The sequence below is a fragment of the Corythoichthys intestinalis genome, chromosome 13 (genome assembly GCF_030265065.1).
Source record: "Corythoichthys intestinalis isolate RoL2023-P3 chromosome 13, ASM3026506v1, whole genome shotgun sequence".
Classification (NCBI taxonomy): Eukaryota; Metazoa; Chordata; class Actinopteri; order Syngnathiformes; family Syngnathidae; genus Corythoichthys; species Corythoichthys intestinalis.
In genome coordinates this window covers 37,313,372-37,332,069 of record NC_080407.1, presented here as the reverse complement: position 1 = coordinate 37,332,069, position 18,698 = coordinate 37,313,372, and the positions used below count along the sequence as shown (strand labels likewise).

The window sequence follows — 18,698 nt, the reverse complement described above, 5'->3', positions numbered from 1 at the left end:
TGAGCTTGAGATGACCCACTTTAAAATGTTGCTCTTTCCTAAACTTTAACCCTTTAGGCAAGGCATCTCAAACTTAAATTAGCTTCTATAGACTCCAAATTAAACAGAACTACAAAATAACTCCAAAATCCGTTTTACGAAAGTGCAAAAGGAAAAGAAAATATACTAAATGAAATTATTTCCTTCAAGGGTCAACAATGAAAAGCAAATATCCAAGTTAAAATAAAAACTAATAAGACTTACAATGTATCTCATTCTGGGAACGTTATCTCCGATGTAAATTTGGAATCGTGATAAGTGTTATGAAAGAACAATTTGCCCTTTTTTTTTTTTTTCTTTCAACTCCACAGATGTTCTAGTTACTCCAAGGGGTGTTATGAATGTCAATTAGCTCAAATAATTACAAATCTTATATTGCCTTGTTACAGGTTTTATAATCGCCCCCTATTTGATAATTTCTCAATTAACTTTGGTCGTGGCCTGTCTCGACAAAGTTGGCCACTTACAGTGCCTTGCAAAAGTATTCGCCCCCCTTGAATCTTGCAATCTTTCGCCACATTTCAGGCTTCAAACATAAAGATATGAAATTTAATTTTTTTGTCAAGAATCAACAACAAGTGGGACACAATCGTGAAGTGGAACAACATTTATTGGATAATTTCAACTTTTTTAACAAATAAAAAACTGAAAAGTGGGCCGTGCAATATTATTCGGCCCCTTTACTTTCAGTGCAGCAAACTCACTCCAGAAGTTCAGTGAGGATCTCTGAATGATCCAATGTTGTCCTAAATGACCGATGATGATAAATAGAATCCACCTGTGTGTAATCAAGTCTCCGTATAAATGCACCTGCTCTGTGATAGTCTCAGGGTTCTGTTTAATGTGCAGAGAGCATTATGAAAACCAAGGAAGACACCAGGCAGGTCCGAGATACTGTTGTGGAGAAGTTTAAAGCCGGATTTGGATACAAAAAGATTTCCCAAGCTTTAAACATCTCAAGGAGCACTGTGCAAGCCATCATATTGAAATGGAAGGAGCATCAGACCACTGCAAATCTACCAAGACCCGGCCGTCCTTCAAAACTTTCTTCTCAAACAAGGGGAAAACTGATCAGAGATGCAGCCAATGCAAAACGATATGTTTGGCGTAAAAGCAGCACAGCTCATCACCCTGAACACACCATCCCCACTGTCAAACATGGTGGCGGCAGCATCATGGTTTGGGCCTGCTTTTCTTCAGCAGGGACAGGGAAGATGGTTAAAATTGACGGGAAGATGGATGCAGCCAAATACAGGAACATTCTGGAAGAAAACCTGTTGGTAACTGCACAAGACCTGAGTCTGGGACGGAGATTTATCTTCCAACAGGACAATGATCCAAAACATAAAGCCAAATCTACAATGGAATGGTTCAAAAATAAACGTATCCAGGTGTTAGAATGGCCAAGTCAAAGTCCAGACCTGAATCCAATGGAGAATCTGTGGAAAGACCTGAAGACTGCTGTTCACAAACACTCTCCATCCAACCTCACTGAGCTCGAGCTGTTTTGCAAGAAAGAATGGGCAAGAATGTCAGTCTCTCGATGTGCAAAACTGATAGAAACATACCCCAAGCGACTTGCAGCTGTAATTGGAGCAAAAGGTGGCGCTACAAAGTATTAACGCAAGGGGGCCGAATAATATTGCACGCCCCACTTTTCAGTTTTTTATTTGTTAAAAAAGTTTAAATTATCCAATAAATGTTGTTCCACTTCACGACTGTGTCCCACTTGTTGTTGATTCTTGACAAAAAATTAAAATTTTATATCTTTATGTTTGAAGCCTGAAATGTGGCGAAAGGTTGCAAGGTTCAAGGGGGCCGAATACTTTTGCAAGGCACTGTATATACAGTATACTATGATGTAAATTATGTGACTTCGTGTTATGTCGACGCATACGTTGTGGCAGAAATGGACTGTGATTGGTCCGCTCAGACTGTTGTTTCCGGTTCAGCGCGAAATCACCGCCATTGTCAAACATGATTTTGCTACACGCAAAAATTGACCAAGCCGACGAGAGTATCAACGAAGAGCAAGTACGACAACTTCTACAATGTCTCGTCAAGACATTATGAAGATTGCCAAATGGCAAGCAATTTGTGGGAGGAGATTGCTGAAAATACGGGGCTGTAGGTCAGCCAGCGATTGAATAAAAAAACTGGAAGAACCTCCGAGACGAGTATGTGTGTGTTTGGAAACGAATCGCTACACGAAGCGGTGACCCAGTCGGCCAAAAGCTGCCAGATTTTAATCACTTTATGTCGTAATTTTGGTCGGAGCAGTTCATCATTTATTGTGTACATGTTTACTGTGAGTCTGTGACTTATGTAAGTGTCACACTTCAAGTTAGTGAAGAATAAAGCACAGGTTTGGTGTCAAAAGAGTTGTTTTGATGTTTAATTTTCAACAGCAGACAGTTCACACTCGATGCATCGTCACTGATTGAGAGTCCTTCGGTGCTTTTATGATAACGTGTTTACCATCAAGGCTTCCAATGCAGTTTAGGAAGTCCCATAGCAGCCAGAAATCTGCTATGACTTCCCAATAGCTGGTTGTAGGACACGGCAAACAAATCGGGCTGCAGGGCTGTGCAGACCTCAGACAAAACGCTGGACGCAGTGCTCGACGCCAGTTTGAATCTCGCTGCCACAGCTTGCTGGTTCCCACCCGAGGCTAGAACTCTCTGTGCGGCATCAAAAGTCGGACAGACCGCCTCGAAACTGTCTTCTGCGCCTCAACTTTTGTATGATCAACATTTATTCAATGTTGATGAGCTGAAGATCCACATTCTAGCGTTCCATCTTGCATTGTTTATTCATTTTTTTCTCCGTTAAACTACAAGTCAACAAGCATGCCCCAAAACCGTACAAACAAAACGCCACACCCCTCTAGTTGCTTGGTGGTGCATTACAGAGCAACGCGTTCCCTCACTGCAGAACAACCGAATGCTCGTTGACGCCGTAGTCACTTCGCCGTCACCGCAACGCAGGAGCATAACTCAGGCTTAAGGCGTCAGTTATACCCACGCACATAAACACTGGTAGACTCAAACACAGGGCTTCACCAGGACAGGTTGAGGAGACCAATGTCTTTTTCATTCTTGCCTGGCTTGGAGGAGCTGGACAATGTTGATGAGGCGAGGGAGCTCTGGGCTTTCTTCTTGAAGGTGCTACTCCTGCTATCTGGCTTCGGATTATGCGGTGAAAGATGGATATTCAATAAGGATGGAAATTCTTACACACATCCATTGTCAACTCTCCTAATAAATCACTGTAAAACTACACGTTACAAAATGGCACAAATTACAACACATTTTATTATTATTACACAGTAAAAGTGTTGAGTCTCAAGCAGAGTTAAAATCCAGGGGATAGAACAGATTTTTTAAAACTAATTTGAGATGGAAAATGAAGGGAGAGACGTTTGCTCTTTTATATAACTTACACCCATATAACTTATACTCTGTGTGTGTGATATCATCAATCGCTTAACATACGCCATTTTAAACGGGCACTTTTAAGCGAACGCATTTCTATGATAAGCAGGCATTTTATCGGAGAGCATTTAGACTCCTCGGCCAATCATATAGCGAGAATCACGGAACGTCACTGTCAAGCGCAGGCCCCCCAAGCAGATGGTGAAGGCGAGCGAATAGTGTACCTACACTGGGACGAAAACCACACTGCTCCTCCTAAATCAGAGTCGACCTCCTGATGGACCCTCCTCTCCACCACCCCTGTGGCCTGTACTACGAACGGAGTTCAACCTCCCCAGAAGTAACCCAGGGTACCAGCGGGAAACCGGGGTTGACAAAACATGGTTACCTAGTTTGGGGTCAATCGGTGCTACGACGCAGATTATGAGGTTGATTTGTTGAACCTATATTCACCCAATCTGAGTTACTGGGCGATCTGGCCAAATGAACTTTGGCCTGTGCCCCTTAACACACCAATATCCCTGTCTACTCTAGATATAATACTACAGGATAGGATGTCGTCATAGATATCTATTGATTGGACTGCTAGCATTACATTTTGTTTTGTATATCTATGTGCGCTCGTCCTTGATAATAATGTATGACGTAGGGCGGGCACATCACAGTTGTTCCCGGAAATAATTAGCCCCCCACACTAGAATGACTAAATAACAGACGTCTTTGGACAGATTTTTTACGAGGAAAAGGGCACCTGACGAGCCAGAAGATGACCCTACAACCTCGAAGAAAACCAAATCTATACTACTTCCCAATCACTAAAGACCCACGAACTGCGAAGGGGTGGATTCGTGACCCATATGTGCATAAACCGAGTGATTCGAGCATGTCTGTGCAACAGGAATATCAGCTTGTAGAGATCGCAAATCACGGCGACCTCAAACGTACATTTGAGACAGCAACTCTACTGAAGTTCTGGATTAAAGTCATTCCGGAATATCCTGACATCACTGGAACACTGAAAACCGTGCTACAATTTCCAACATCCTATCTTTGTGAAGCGGGCTTCTCTCACTTTCCCATCACACCTAGATGGGACCATCTCGTCTCAACGAAACAAGCTCAGTCCTCCCGCTGATTCAGCAGGTGAGTTATATTTTCCCTGCACTTATCATGACAGGTCTAAAAACAAATTATTTTATATTTGCTGCATTTTTCTACCGCACATTGCCGGTGTTCTGACAAATTTTGCATGCGCATAACTTTAAAAATGGCAGCAAATGCAGCGATTCCGAAGTAAACACAACAAACTTTCTTCAAAGAAAGGAACATTAATTTACGTTTGTCATGTTAGCTGCACACAACAACTGCACGCAGCTCTCTCACTTATCAACTTCGCCGTGTCGTTAAGCATTAATTTACGCCATTTTCGCGACATACCCATCCCAACGCATATGTATGGATTTTATCGAGTTAAGCAAATGTGAAGGAAAACAAAACAGTGTTACCTCTACATATGAAGTTAATTAGTTCCAGGTCCTTGCTTGTAAGTCAAAATGGTCGTATGTCGAGCAGGATTTTTCCGTAAGAATTCCATTAATTCATCCCACAGCCCAAAAAAACTACACTAAATCCTTGATACTGCTGTTACTATTACAAATGACAATTACACATAGCAACACACACAAATTATTAATAAAAACTGGAATAATAAAATAATAATTCCTGTAATAATGTAACTAATCAGCTTCTAATGTGGCGGAATTTTTTTGTCTGTACCTGAACGCACAGTGTTGCTGACGTGACAGTGAGGTAGAGAGTGCAGTTCTTTTGAACTTCTTTTAATCTTTTGTTTTTGCTGTCAACTGGACCGGACGGTAGGCGTTTTATGTTGCACAAATTCTGAAATGAATCGCGCAAAAGTGCCGCGGTTCTCGGATCGAGGGGACGGGGGAGAGGCAGCTGCCGATCGGGGCGTACTGAGGCTTCTTCCCCAGCGGCTTTCAGGCTGGCTGCCTGCCGCGGCCGGCTGCTGAGAGCCAGCTCTCACCTTCATTGCGCCTCGGGGTTTTGTCGCTGGGATGACCCTCTGAGTAAGCGTCACATTTTCCCCTTCAACACCTGCACTAAACAACTTCTTAGAACTTGTGTTGATTTCTCTCACAAGAAAATCCGACGTGCACACGTCTGCAGCGCTGTCATGTCGTCGTATTTTGAGCACGTCGTCGGATGTAGAAACAAATGAAAGTCGTCGGATGTAGAAACAAATGGCGAGCCAAATTTCACGTCGGATGTCGAAAAGATCGGATTTTGAGGTACCACTGTATAGCCTTATCATTGATGCATTCTTGCAATGGGTAGAGATTGTTCCTACTAAGCAGCCAGGTGCAATAATGTGCAAAAGCATTGTGCAAAGTGAGTAGTTAGTTAGGGGTTAGTTTGTAATAGACACTGTATAACTGTTTGCATTTGTCCAACACATTCATTATAGTAAAGCATTTAACCTTAGTTTAGGCAGAAATCACTCCATGCCCTTTGACACAGTAAAGGGGACCAAAATATCAGCCCTCCCTGATAAGGTAAGGAGAAGACGTCAGTGACTCTTCAGTGGGGTCAGATCAACTTCGCCCTACCAAGATAACAAGTGCATAGCTCGGCGCCTGAGACGTCAAGACATGCGTTGGTTGCCGTGGCAACCACGACCCAGCCACGAAAGACGACACATGAACTTGACCGCACAAACCTGCCACAGAAGGATGATCCAAAGACAACACCCAGGCACGCCTTCCGCCTGTCCCACTCCACCGCAGCTTTCAAGAGACTGAACATTTAGCTAACAACGGTCGCTTCTCAGAGACATTTCGAAGTATCCGTTGTTTTGCTGACCCTGGATTCAGTATTGCCCCTCCATCGTCGGTTTTTGCCTTGCTTTTTGACCATTGTCGACGAATGAATTGTCAACCTGTTTTCGGTGAGCCTTCTTTAAACCGTTCAAAATGGAGTCAGTACAAAGGGTTAACACCGGAGTGAACGCGCGGAGTTGGCCCTTTCCAACAGACTTGCCGGCGCTGCGCCAGCAGGACGCCTTCTGGTTCGGCTGTCGCTGTTCCGTCGGCTTCGCTGGGGGGCCGAATTCCTTCAAAAGCCATCATACCGAGATATGGCATACCAGAGACTATTTATAGTTACACATATACGGCACATTTTGTAAAACAAGATTGTCGATAGAATAGTCTCAAATAAAAAGAAAGTAGTACAGAAGAAGCTATACAATGCAATACTAGACTATATAATACAGTCCCTTAACATTGTTCTAACCTAAGCCTTGAGTCTTTTTATTTGGGATGGCCCTAACATCAGATGGGTGTCTTGCCCTAAAAGGAAACACCCCGGCGACACCCCTTGAAGTTGTTTTGCACTGTGTGTGCATGTAGGTGGAACTAGTTCATGTGTGGCAAAACATCATCTAGCAACAAATTAAATGTGGCAGTTTGATTTCTTAATGTCTATGGCTTGTCTCAAGGCTGACCTGTGGAATGTAGGCCGCATTGAACCGGTGTTATGATAAGGCAGTTTGATTGAGAGCTAGGCTTATTTGTATATTCTTATTGTAAGCAATCACCAAAGCATATCTTTATTGTAAGCGATCGATGTTTTGAGTAAATATCTGTAAATATCTAATAAGCCTAATGATAATTATCTCTGCATAATAGTAATGATCTCATCAGTCCCTTCTCTAGTAAATTGGCCCAAAGGGGCACAACAACACAAACAATAAAATGTCTCATACGTGCAAGCTTGTTCTGAAGAACCGGAACAAGAGGACGGGACTGGATAAAAACAAGGAATTTATTATGGATAAAAATAAACAAGGATGGTGACGTACAAGCACTAAAGTTAGAAGCAGAGTCGAGAGGTTACTTTGGGGTTAGAGCTTAGACATCATCATTTTCCATTTTTATTGAATGACACTATTGATGAATGATTTTGAATTTTTATAATTTGGGGTCACGTTTCAAACATTCACCGTGAAAAGTGTAGCTTGAAAGAGGGAGAGTATGACATGCCACTTAACTTGACAGTTAAGTAAGACAATACCTTTTGGCAATAGTGTGGATGCATATCATACCAGATTTGAATATAGCACAAGTAAGGCAATTAAAGTACCGATCCTCAACAGAATTTGAGGAATCTCTAAAGCATACAATTGTCCTGGGTGCAAAATCTGATGAAGCTAGCATGAATGACAGGCAAAACAGTCATTGGCCACTGATTCTCACACACACTCGTGTCTCATCCGATCCTTCCGAGTGAATCCTCGGCCACAAACTGAGCAGGAAAAAGTTTTTTTTCCGGTGTGGGTTCTTCCGTGTCTTTGTAAGTTGCTCTTGCGACTAAATCTTTGACCACAAACTGAGCAGGCAAAAGGTTTTTCCCCAGTGTGGGTTCTTGTGTGTCTTTCCAAGTGTTCCTTTAGAGCGAATCCTTGACCACAAACTGAGCAGGAAAAAGGTTTTTCGCCAGTGTGAGTTCTTGTGTGTATTTTGAAGTTTTGCTTTTGAGTGTATTTCTGACCACAAACTGAGCAAGAAAAAGGTTTTTCTCCAGTGTGGATTCTTTCGTGTGTTTTTAAGGTTGACTTTCGAGTGAATCCTTGACCACAAATTGAGCAGGAAAAAGGTTTTTTTCCCGTGTGGGTTCTGTTGTGTGTTTCCAAGCTGCTCTTGAGACTGAATCTTTCCCCACAAACTGTGCAGGCAAAAGGTTTTTCTCCTGTGTGGGTTCTTGTGTGTATTTTCAAGTATCGCTTTGCAGCAAATCCTTGACCACAAACTGAGCAGTAAAAAGGTTTTTCTCCCGTATGGGCTCTGTTGTGAACTTTTAAGGTGTACTTGTAACTGAATCTTTTACCACAAACTGAGCAGGAGTAAGGTTTTTCTCCCGTATGGGCGCTGATGTGGACTTTTAAGGTGTGCTTGTAACTGAATCTTTTACCACAAACTGAGCAGGAATGAGGTTTTTGTCCCGTGTGGGCTCTTTCGTGTCGTTTTAAAGTGCCATTGGTACAGAACCTTTTGCAACAAAGTGAGCAGGAAAAAGGTTTTTCACCAGTGTGGCTCATCATATGCGCACGACAAGTATACTTATTAGCAAAGGTTTTCCCACAAGGAGAGCATTTGCAGAGTTTTTCGTCACGGTGAGATTTCTTATGACCATTATTGTAAGGTGAGTGTGATGTGGCGCCATTTCTGTCGGATGGTGAGATGAAAACGTGTGCTTGCAATCCTTCTGTTGGGCTGCTGCCGCCATCCATCAGAGGCTCCGCCCCTCTGCTGGCCTCACCCGGACCATCTTCACTCTTCAAGGGCTCACCAGTCGACCGGGTGATACCTTCCTCCTCTTTAACATATGACAGCTCATCCTCCTCTTTTTTGATTGGAAGTTCCTTCTGTTGAAAGGGCTCTGGCTCCTCCTCCTCTTTGATTTGGTGGAGCTCAACATCCTCTTTAACGCCAGGAGATTCTGGCTCCTGCCGCTCTGCACCAAGACATTTTCTGAAAGCTGCAAGACACAAGAAAACCATCGAAACATTTTATGGACCACCACCGCGTCATCGGCCAGTCTTTCCTTTGTGCAAAACTTCAGAAGTCAAGTTCAAGTTTTTTTTTTTTTGTCAAAAAAAAAAAAAAAAAAAAAAAAAAGTGAAAAAATATGCGGTTTCATTTTGAGGCGCAAGAGACATTGTTTCGCATTGAGACACGACTGAACTTTACAGAAGTGAAATTCTTCCTTCTGCTGTGCCAGTTTATCACTGGTCGACCTCAAATTCGTTTAAACTGGGAGGGTGGCAGCGAATGAACACTCCACTTCTTTGGAAGTGACTTAAAATTAACAGGAAATGACCTAAAATGTCCCCAAAATAAAACTAGACATCCAATCCCAATTTAGAGTGGGACGGATGGCATATGAACCCTCCAGTTCAAATGAATTGGACGTCTACTACTGTAGTGATAAACTCATTCCCATTCATAGTCGAAGGAAGAAAATAGCTTGTTTTTCCTGTTTTTTTGTTCTTGTTGTACTAGTTGTATCGTAGACTGATTTCCTGACCAATGGATCGATAATTGTTGTATCGCCACATCGTGAGTTCTTTGCTATCGTGAGCCTTGTATCGCAAATCGTATCATATCGTGAGGTTCCCACTCCTTGTAGGCAGCCATGGCGTCCTGGAAGCAGAACCTCTCCCTTCTCATTCCCCCCCCCCCCCAATGTCTTATTTTTCATGAATGGACAAAAGAAAAGATGTTGCCACATGTTGAAGATAAAAGAACTATTCGAGCAGACTAGCCGATTCCAGTCCGTTACTCTGCTCTCGAACTTGGTGGCAGTTCTTTTGAAAAAACAAAACAAAACAAAAAACTGTGGCGCTAGTAGCACTGACCGCTTGCCAGCTTACGGCAATCGAACACAGCAACAGATTTAGTGTAAATAAACAAAGGTAAATCACGAATCATGAATAAATACTCCACTTGATTTGGTGCGGTTGGAGTGACCACAGCGTTACGCGCTCATTTGCTCAACTCAGTGGGTCTGTTCTATACTTGTAAATGCGCATAATATTTATATATAATGTAATTACTTCAAAGAAAGCAAATTCGTTTACATTGAAAGAAATCTATCAATCTGCAAACAATAGTAAAGTTGATGCCGTGGCACAAACCATAGGTCAGTTTACGAGTCCATTGCACAGCTATTAAGTAAGCAAAGCCACTATATTTGACTGAAAGACATTTCATTACTTATGAGAAGGTACCATATTTGATTTCTGCCCCATCTGAAGAAGGAAAAAAATGCTTAGAATGACCTTGAATGGGTACGGACTTTTCCTCCTCCTTGCATGCAGAGTCCTGGTGCTCAGGACGATAGGCTTGGTTGACATATAGATCTGCAAGACCACAAACATAGGGCCAAATCTTATTCCTTCATTTGCAAACTTCTGTCCCCAAAGTCGTTTTCTGGTGGAGAAAATTCCTCCAGGCCAATTTTTTGGTTTATTCATGGTCGGTTGTCTTCCAATCCAACACAAATTAATTCAAAGTGCTTGACATCACATTAAAATCAGGATGATATCAACAAAAACAGTCTCATAAAATACCTTATTGGCCCGAATATAAGACAGCCCTGATTATAAGACGACCCCCCCCTTTTTCAAGACTCAAGTTTGAAAAAAAGACCTTTTGACAACCAAATTATTTTTTATACAGAAAATAATTACAGTACATCTGAAACAAATGATTATAACAATATATTTGAGAGAAAAAGCATGTTATTTTGCCTCATTCAAATCTTAATATCTGAACATTTAAATATGTAAACTAAAGTGCAATCACATTCGTAAATGAATGGCTTCTGATTTTTGAAATGTAAATAAATTTTGAAATGTAAATAAACCAATCTATTGTGATAAAACCACAAAATTTCAATAACTGCATTAACCATCAAAGTAAATTCTAACTGTAACTTTAGTCTTGAAACAAATCTGAATAAGGAAAAACATTGCAATAAAATAATGCAAACTGGTTAAACTTGAGAGTTGCGGAGATCTTTCATGACAGAACACCGCTTCAATGATATCTGCCGCCATCTATCGTCACGAATGGGTATAATGTAATGTAATGTAATATAAGACGACCCCCACTTTTTCAGTCTTATTTCAATGCAAAAAACACCGTCTTATATTCGGGCCAATACGGTACATGAAAAAAAGACTTCAATCATAACCATTTTTATGTGCGTTGGGCAGCAAATGAATAGCTTTCACGTTCTGAAATAAACAAATAACTTATTAAATTTGTCACTCTTGTGTCATGCTGGACACGTCGTGCGGCGCAGGTGCGAGTCCCGATCTGGAGGAAGGGGACAGATCGCGTCGTACGGCGCGGCTCCATGCGGACCGGTCACACTGAGTCATAAAAGGCGAGTCCAACCAGACCCAACGCTGCCACAAAAAATATTAAAGAGGCCTGTAATTGTCAACATGGGTAAACCTCAACCATGAGAGACAGAATGTGGGGGGAAAAAACAGAAAATTACATTGTTTAATTTTTAAAGAATTTAATGCAAATCATGGTGGAAAATAAGTATTTGGTCAATACCAAAAGTTCATCGCAATACTTTGTTATGTACCCTTTGTTGGCAATAACGGAGGCCAAACGTTTTCTGTAACTCTTCACAAGCTTTTCACACACTGTTGCTGGTATTTTGACCCATTCCTCCATGCAGGTCTCCTCTAGAGCAGTGATGTTTTGGGGCTGTCGTTGGGCAACACGGACTTTCAACTCCCTCCACAGATTTTCTATAGGGTTGATATCTGGAGACTGGCTAGGCCACTCCAGGACCTTGAAATGCTTCTTAAGAAGCCACTCCTTTGTTGCCCAGGCTGTGTGTTTGGGATCATTGTCATGCTGAAAGACCCAGCCACGTCTCATCTTTAATGGCCTTGCTGATGGAAGGAGATTTTCACTCAAAATCTCTCAATACATGACCCCATTCATTCTTTCCTTTACACAGATCAGTCGTCCTGGTCCCTTTGCAGAAAAACAGCCCCAAAGCATGATGTTTCCACACCCATGCTTCACAGTGGGTATGGTGTTCTTCGGATGCAATTGAGTATTCTTTGTCCTCCAAACACGAGAACCTGTGTTTCTACCAAAAAGTTCTATTTTGGTTTCACCTGACCATAACACATGACGGGCCTGGACTGGCTTCAGCAGAGGGACACGTCTGGCAGTGCAGGATTTGAGTTCCTGGGGGCGCAATGTGTTACTGATAGCAACCTTTATTACTGTGGTCCCAGCTCTCTGTAGGTCATTCACTAGGTCCCCCTGTGTGGTTCTGACATTTTTGCTCACCGTTCTTGTTATCATTTTGACGCCACGGGGTGAGATCTTGCATGGAGCCCCAGATAAAGGGAGATTATCAATGGTCTTGTATGTCTTCCATTTTCTAATAATTGCTCCACAGTTGATTTCTTTACACCAAGCATTTTACCTATTGCAGATTCAGTCTTCCCAGCCTGGTGCAGGTCTACAATTTTGTCTCTGGTGTCCTTCGACAGCTCTTTGTTCTTGGCCAAAGTGGAGTTTGGAGTGTGACTGACTGAGGTTGTGAACAGGTGTCTTTTATACCAATAATAGATAATGAGTTAAAACAGGTGCCATTAATACAGGTAACGAGTGGAGCCTCATTAGAAGAAGTTAGACCTCTTTGACAGCCACAAATCTGACTTGTTTGTAGGTGACCAAATACTTATTTTCCCACTCTAATTTGGAAATAAATTCTTTAAAAATCAAACAATGTGATTTTTCCCCCCACATTCTGTCTCTCATGGTTGAGGTTTACCCATGTTGACAATAACAGGCCTCTCTAATCTTTTCAAGTAGGAGAACTTGCACAATGGGTGGTTGACTAAATACTTATTTGCGCCACTGTATATCTTAGGTGATTATTGCTTTATTTTTGTTCCTGAGTTGTGTGTCGTCATCTCTTGTGTGTTAAGAGAATAGAAGAACCTGGAAAAAAGGAGAACATTGACTTTTTCTTCTTCAGTATAAACCCCCCAAAAATATGTTAAAAATGGGGTTGGGGTAACACTACCTCGCAGTTTTTCACTTTACGTGGTCGGTTCTGGTCCCGATTAACAGCGAAGAGTTAGCGATCATCAGCGTCATAAGAGAATAAACAATTTTTTTGTACAAAAAAAAAAAAGGACGAGTTATACAACTGCAAATAAACATTTTAATTCCTTGACACCACTACTTTTAAAGGGATCCACGGATAGAAAGACTTGTAGTTCTTAAAAGATAAATGTTAGTAGAAGTTATTATAATTTGATCTTGAAACTAGGGATGTCCCGTTCCAGGTTTTTGCACTTCCGATCCGATACAGATATTGTTTTGCACTTCCGATCAGATACTAGCCGATACCGGCCTATCTGAGCATGTGTTAAAGTTTAAAGTTATTTAGCCCCCTTACTTAGTTGTCAGACTCATGTTGAAAAAGTTTTTAGTACTATTGATAACAACTAGCCAGCTGTATTAGGCGAGTTTGAATAACACACAACGGTTGGTAACACGAAACTGACCTGTTTATTCAGTGACAAACACAAAACATTATAAATAACAAACAGATATAGCAGAGTCAGTAAAACGTGAAAATAATATTGTAAACGGTCTTAAAAAAGCAAAACACACAAACAACCTCAGTAGAACCCCCCCCCCCCCAAGCTATTAGATGCTTTTAATGTTTCGTGCATTAGTTACGATAATTGTATAAAAAGCCTCTCAGGTTTAAATAAATCACTACTTCAGTATCAAGTTAACATTTTAAAACAGTAAATAAAATACTCAAGTCCCCATTTTGTATCAGCAGCTTTAAACTACATTCAATTCATTTAATTTTGCGAATCAACTGTTAAAAGTTGTTAAAATTGCTCCCGTTATTCCATAATTTCCCTTCCGTCTACTTTCGACGTGTGAAAGTTTTAAAACTGTTTTGAAGATAGATTCAAGTCATGATTTTGCCGATTTAGGAGTATTTTAGATAAAAAGTTAATTAGGTTCGCTTGGAAGGTTCACAACAGCCTACTAGGGAAGTCTCCTGCTTTAAGATGGCGGCTGTTTACTAACGCAAGTAGTTTTCAATCCTTCAATGTTGCATATGCCGTCGAGTTTGTCATCTTGCATCAAGTTCAATATACATATGATATCTATTATCTACAGTAAAACGATGTTGACGTAGTTTGTAGCGGCTGTCAGCAGCAGTCAGGTATTCTTGTGTTTTTTATCCAGCGGCATGAGTTGAGCTAAAGCCGTGAGTTGAGCATTGGCATTACCCGGGTCTATGACAAGCATATTTACTCTCGGGACACAATGCAGTCCGTTTCTCATTGCGTCCCGAAGACCGCGCTGTGTATTAGTTCCGCTTTACTTGACATATTTCAATAATCGGAATTTGGATGTTTGTGAATCGTTCTCAAATCTTCCACGGCCGAATCGCTCAAGGATGTAATGACGGCTGGGCATGTTGTACCGTGGTTCTATGTGTTGGATAGTGCATCTTTACTCACGAGAGATAATGGCTCGTCATCCAGAATGAATTCTTCGGCTATGACTCTTGTTATTCCCAGGGCTTTGGGACTGTCGAGTTCCAGTTTGTCACGCTTAGCAAAAGTTTCTGCCAGTGTTAGTTGCATAGGACCTTTCTTTTTGTCTTCGGTTTTCTTAACATACTCCTCAAAATTGTTTGTGGTGGTATTTGGCTAAATGCTTGATTAGGTTGGTTGTATTAAAACTTCTTACAGCTTTAACACCATGCTTGACTTTATTTTGGCATATGTTGCACTCTGCCTCTTCGTCTTTGTCGTCCTTTAAGGTGAAATGATCCCACACAGCTGACATTTTTACCGATAAAGTTTCTCGGTAAATTGGGAGACGGTAATGTAAATGTAGTGTGTTGAAGGTGTGCCGTAAAACGCGGACTGGATTTTAGGGAAACCGAAGCAAAAACTGGAATGGAATTTGTAAATCGGTGCGCTGGAAAAACCGGACCGGACTTTAAAGAAACTGCATGGGAATTTTTCCGTGTTGGCCAATCCGATACCGATGCGCATTTTTTTGCCCATATCGGCGTCCGATCTCTAATCATCTCTAATTGAAACCCCTCTTGATGTTGTCGTTTTTATAAAATTTGTAAAATTATTTTAACTAGTAGGTCACCATTGTTGTTGACGTCACAGGGCCACGCAGTTTCACTCTTTAACCCTTTAACACCGAACGTGTCGGCAGGGACGCGTTTACGCATGTCGTCTTTGAAGCTTCGTCACGCTGTAATTACGTCACCCACGTGCTGCTGGTTGGTCTCATTTGAAAGTACGGAAGTTGATGTCCACACCAGTTTTTATTTGAAGTCAATCGACCAAGAAAAACGGGAGATAATGTTATTTGAGTTTTATAGTTTTATTGCACTCATAAATATGCATTAAAACGCTGCATGGACCATGTATCTATCTCCATATTTCAATCATTTCTTGTCCTTTTTCAAAACCGAAAGCAGGGACCATGTATCTATCTCCATATTTCAATCATTTCTTGTCCTTTTTCAAAACCGAAAGCAGCACAAAAGACTACATATATCCCAAGAGACATTGTGATGTCAAGAAGGACGAACCGAATGTGGACATTTTTAATAAATTTCCGAGCGAGAACCCAACTAAGGTAAAGGAGGCATGCTGAAGCAAGCAACGGCCAGTTCGAGCGAGCGACTTTGAAACGTGCAGAATGAATCTAAAACTAAATTTAGCGCAAGCTAATGCATTATTTCCTTAACTCAAAGAAGATGAGCCGTATTTGTCGTTGTTTTCCTGGGATGAGTCGGCGTCTCGGCAAGTAGAAGTGACAGGCTGACAGCAGCGCGCAAACGGCGAAAGAGTAGGCTGTGTGACGCAGCTCCGTGACCTGTTCATGCAGAAGCTTTATTGAATTAGTCAAAAAATAAATAAAAAATAAAAAAAACTTTATTGGGTTGTATGCCAGAAAAATTTGAATTGAATTGAACGACTTTTCAATATTTTAGAAAATACTATTTTTTTCAATGTAATATATATTTTTTCTTTACTATAATCTTTTCAAATTTTATAAAGATGAGTGTTCGAGAAGCTTGGTTGCATGTACGTATATACTTTAGAGAAGGTGACTGGTATAGTACCTAACTTCACAAAGAGATATCCTCCAAACCCTTTTTGTGTTAGATGATATATATATATATTTTTTCTCACTATTTTGCACTGTATGTAACCCGTTTTGATCATAGTATGTGTAAAGGCCAAAAACGCCTATGACCATTCTTGTTGTTTGTGTTGAATTGTCAAACATAAAACTATTCAATCTTATTTTTTTCTATTGAATGTTTATCCTAACAAGTACAATAAATATTATCAAGCTTCAAAATGTTTGGTCGAGCATGTTTGGTTGTCAATGGGACATCAACATTACACATTTTGAAAAAATATTTTGGGATTTTTTTTGGTCTTTTTGGGTTGAAAATGTGGATTATAATTGGTCAGTGAAGAAAACAACAGTTTGGACATGAAGTTCAAGGTGTCCTTAAAAAAGGGACCCAATTTGGGCATTGTGAACAATTTTTTCTTTGAAATATAAAGGCAACTTCAAATGCATTCAAATTCGGCCAAAATAGGCTTAGGTGTTAAAGGGTTAATTTGTAAGGTAGTGATTTAAATTCACCACAAGCTGTCAATGGCGAGTTTTACATTAATTAGGGATCAAGTCAATGAGTGCGTTTTTTCCCGAGACTGGCGCTGTAGTTTTTCTTTAATCCACAGTGTGAGAGGGAAAGGAGAGGGGACACAGGCACTCAGATTCGTAGCTCGGACCGCACCGTTTATTGGCATTAGCTTCAGCAACTCTTTCACGACTCACATAAGTATCTTATAGTGACAATACTACAAAACTAATACTAATTTCTCTCAAAAAAATGTCACCAAGAAGAAAAGTGCTTCAATCTGTATTACTGAGGCCCTATTCCAGGGGTGGGCAAACTATTCCCCAAAGGGCCGCAGTGGGTGCTGGTTTTTGCTCATACCCATCATGAGGACAGCCTTTCACCAATCCGGTTGTGCAAGTGCAATCAGTAGATTTCAGTCAGGTGCTTCTTGTTTCCACTGATACCTCATTGGCTAAACTGTCTGTGCTGATTAAGTCTGAACAAAGACCAGGACCCACTGTGGCCCTCGAGGACCGGTTTGCCAACCCTGCCCTATTCTCATACAGTTAACACAATAATGCAAAGAGAACTGGCATTCACAATCAAAATAGATGCGCAAAATACACATAAAACTTATTCAGACTTTGGTCAAACTATATTTAAACATTTGAGCAACTCTGTTAGCTCAAAAATACACTGGATGGCAATATTTAGTCACAATACACAAACTTTGACGCTGGGAGCCATTTTCAGGAGTCTTGTGAAGACAACACTCAAATGAACGTGAATTACAATAGACCCAGTCTACAAAAAAATAAAAGGGAGCTACGGCGTCAGTCGAGGGACAAAACGCACTCATTGGCTTGATGTTTTATTCATGTAAAACTCGCCATTGACACCTTGTGGTGTATTTAAATTTAAATAGTTAACTTAAATAGTTAGAGTGACTGTGAAGTTCGGCAGCGTGGCCCTGTGACGTCACCGCCCGCGACGTCAACAAAAATGGCGAACTACTGGTTTTTAATTTAAAATTTTACAAAATTTATTAAAATGAAAATATTAAGAGGGGTTTTAAAATAAAATTACTATTACCCATACTAACATTTATCTTTTAAGGACTACATGCCTTTTTATCCGTGGTTCCCCTTAACATCAAACCTAAATTCTCCTCACCGCGATCCGTCAAGTACAGCAGTGGTCTCCAACCCGGTGTTGTACCGAAATCTGCGATCTGTCAGAATCTGTGACAAAGGAGCAGCAATGACGACGAGGAATCAAAGAAGACCACTTACGCTAAGAGCAAAAAATGGAATTTACTACGTAAACTACACTATACCCTCGCTCCAAGTTGCCGAGGCTTATTTTCACTTCCACGGAATAAACGTCATGACATTTGATCATTACTTCGTTCTAAAGAAAATGTCTGCTTTAAAAAATGTGCATGTTTCATATCAATTTTTGATATTGTGAAAATATCCGCTTGGAAAAAATAGCTATTTTTTGACATTGTGAAATAGTCGTATGTAATAAATACAGTGCCTTGCAAAAGTATTCGGCCCCCTTGAATCTTGCAACCTTTCGCCACATTTCAGGCTTCAAACATAAAGATATGAAATTTAATTTTTTTTTTGTCAAGAATCAACAACAAGTGGGACACAGTTGTGAAGTGGAACAACATTTATTGGATAATTTAAACTTTTTTAACAAATAAAAAACTGAAAAGTGGGGCGTGCAATATTATTCGGCCCCTTCACTTTCAGTGCAGCAAACTCACTCCAGAAGTTCAGTGAGGATCTCTGAATGATCCAATGTTGTCCTAAATGACCGATGATGATAAATAGAATCCACCTGTGTGTAATCAAGTCTCCGTATAAATGCACCTGCTCTGTGATAGTCTCAGGGTTCTGTTTAAAGTGCAGAGAGCATTATGAAAACCAAGGAACATAC

The 18,698-nt window shown here is 40.8% G+C and overlaps 1 protein-coding gene across 3 annotated transcripts in view; it reads right to left on the bottom strand.

Moving 5' to 3' along the window:
- Positions 1–4,105: 4,105 nt before the first annotated feature.
- The window catches only part of LOC130929099 (zinc finger protein OZF-like), a 46,027-nt gene continuing 31,434 nt past the window's right edge, over positions 4,106–18,698 (bottom strand). For 2 of the 3 annotated variants that reach the window (XM_057856041.1, XM_057856042.1), the window contains exon 2: positions 4,106–9,032. In XM_057856041.1, coding sequence (XP_057712024.1) covers positions 7,747–9,032 — 1,286 coding nt within the window. In that variant the 3' untranslated portion in view covers positions 4,106–7,746. Of the gene's footprint in view, positions 9,033–10,335; positions 10,417–18,698 lie in introns of all 3 variants that reach the window. The other variant, XM_057856040.1, reaches the window with a different exon arrangement.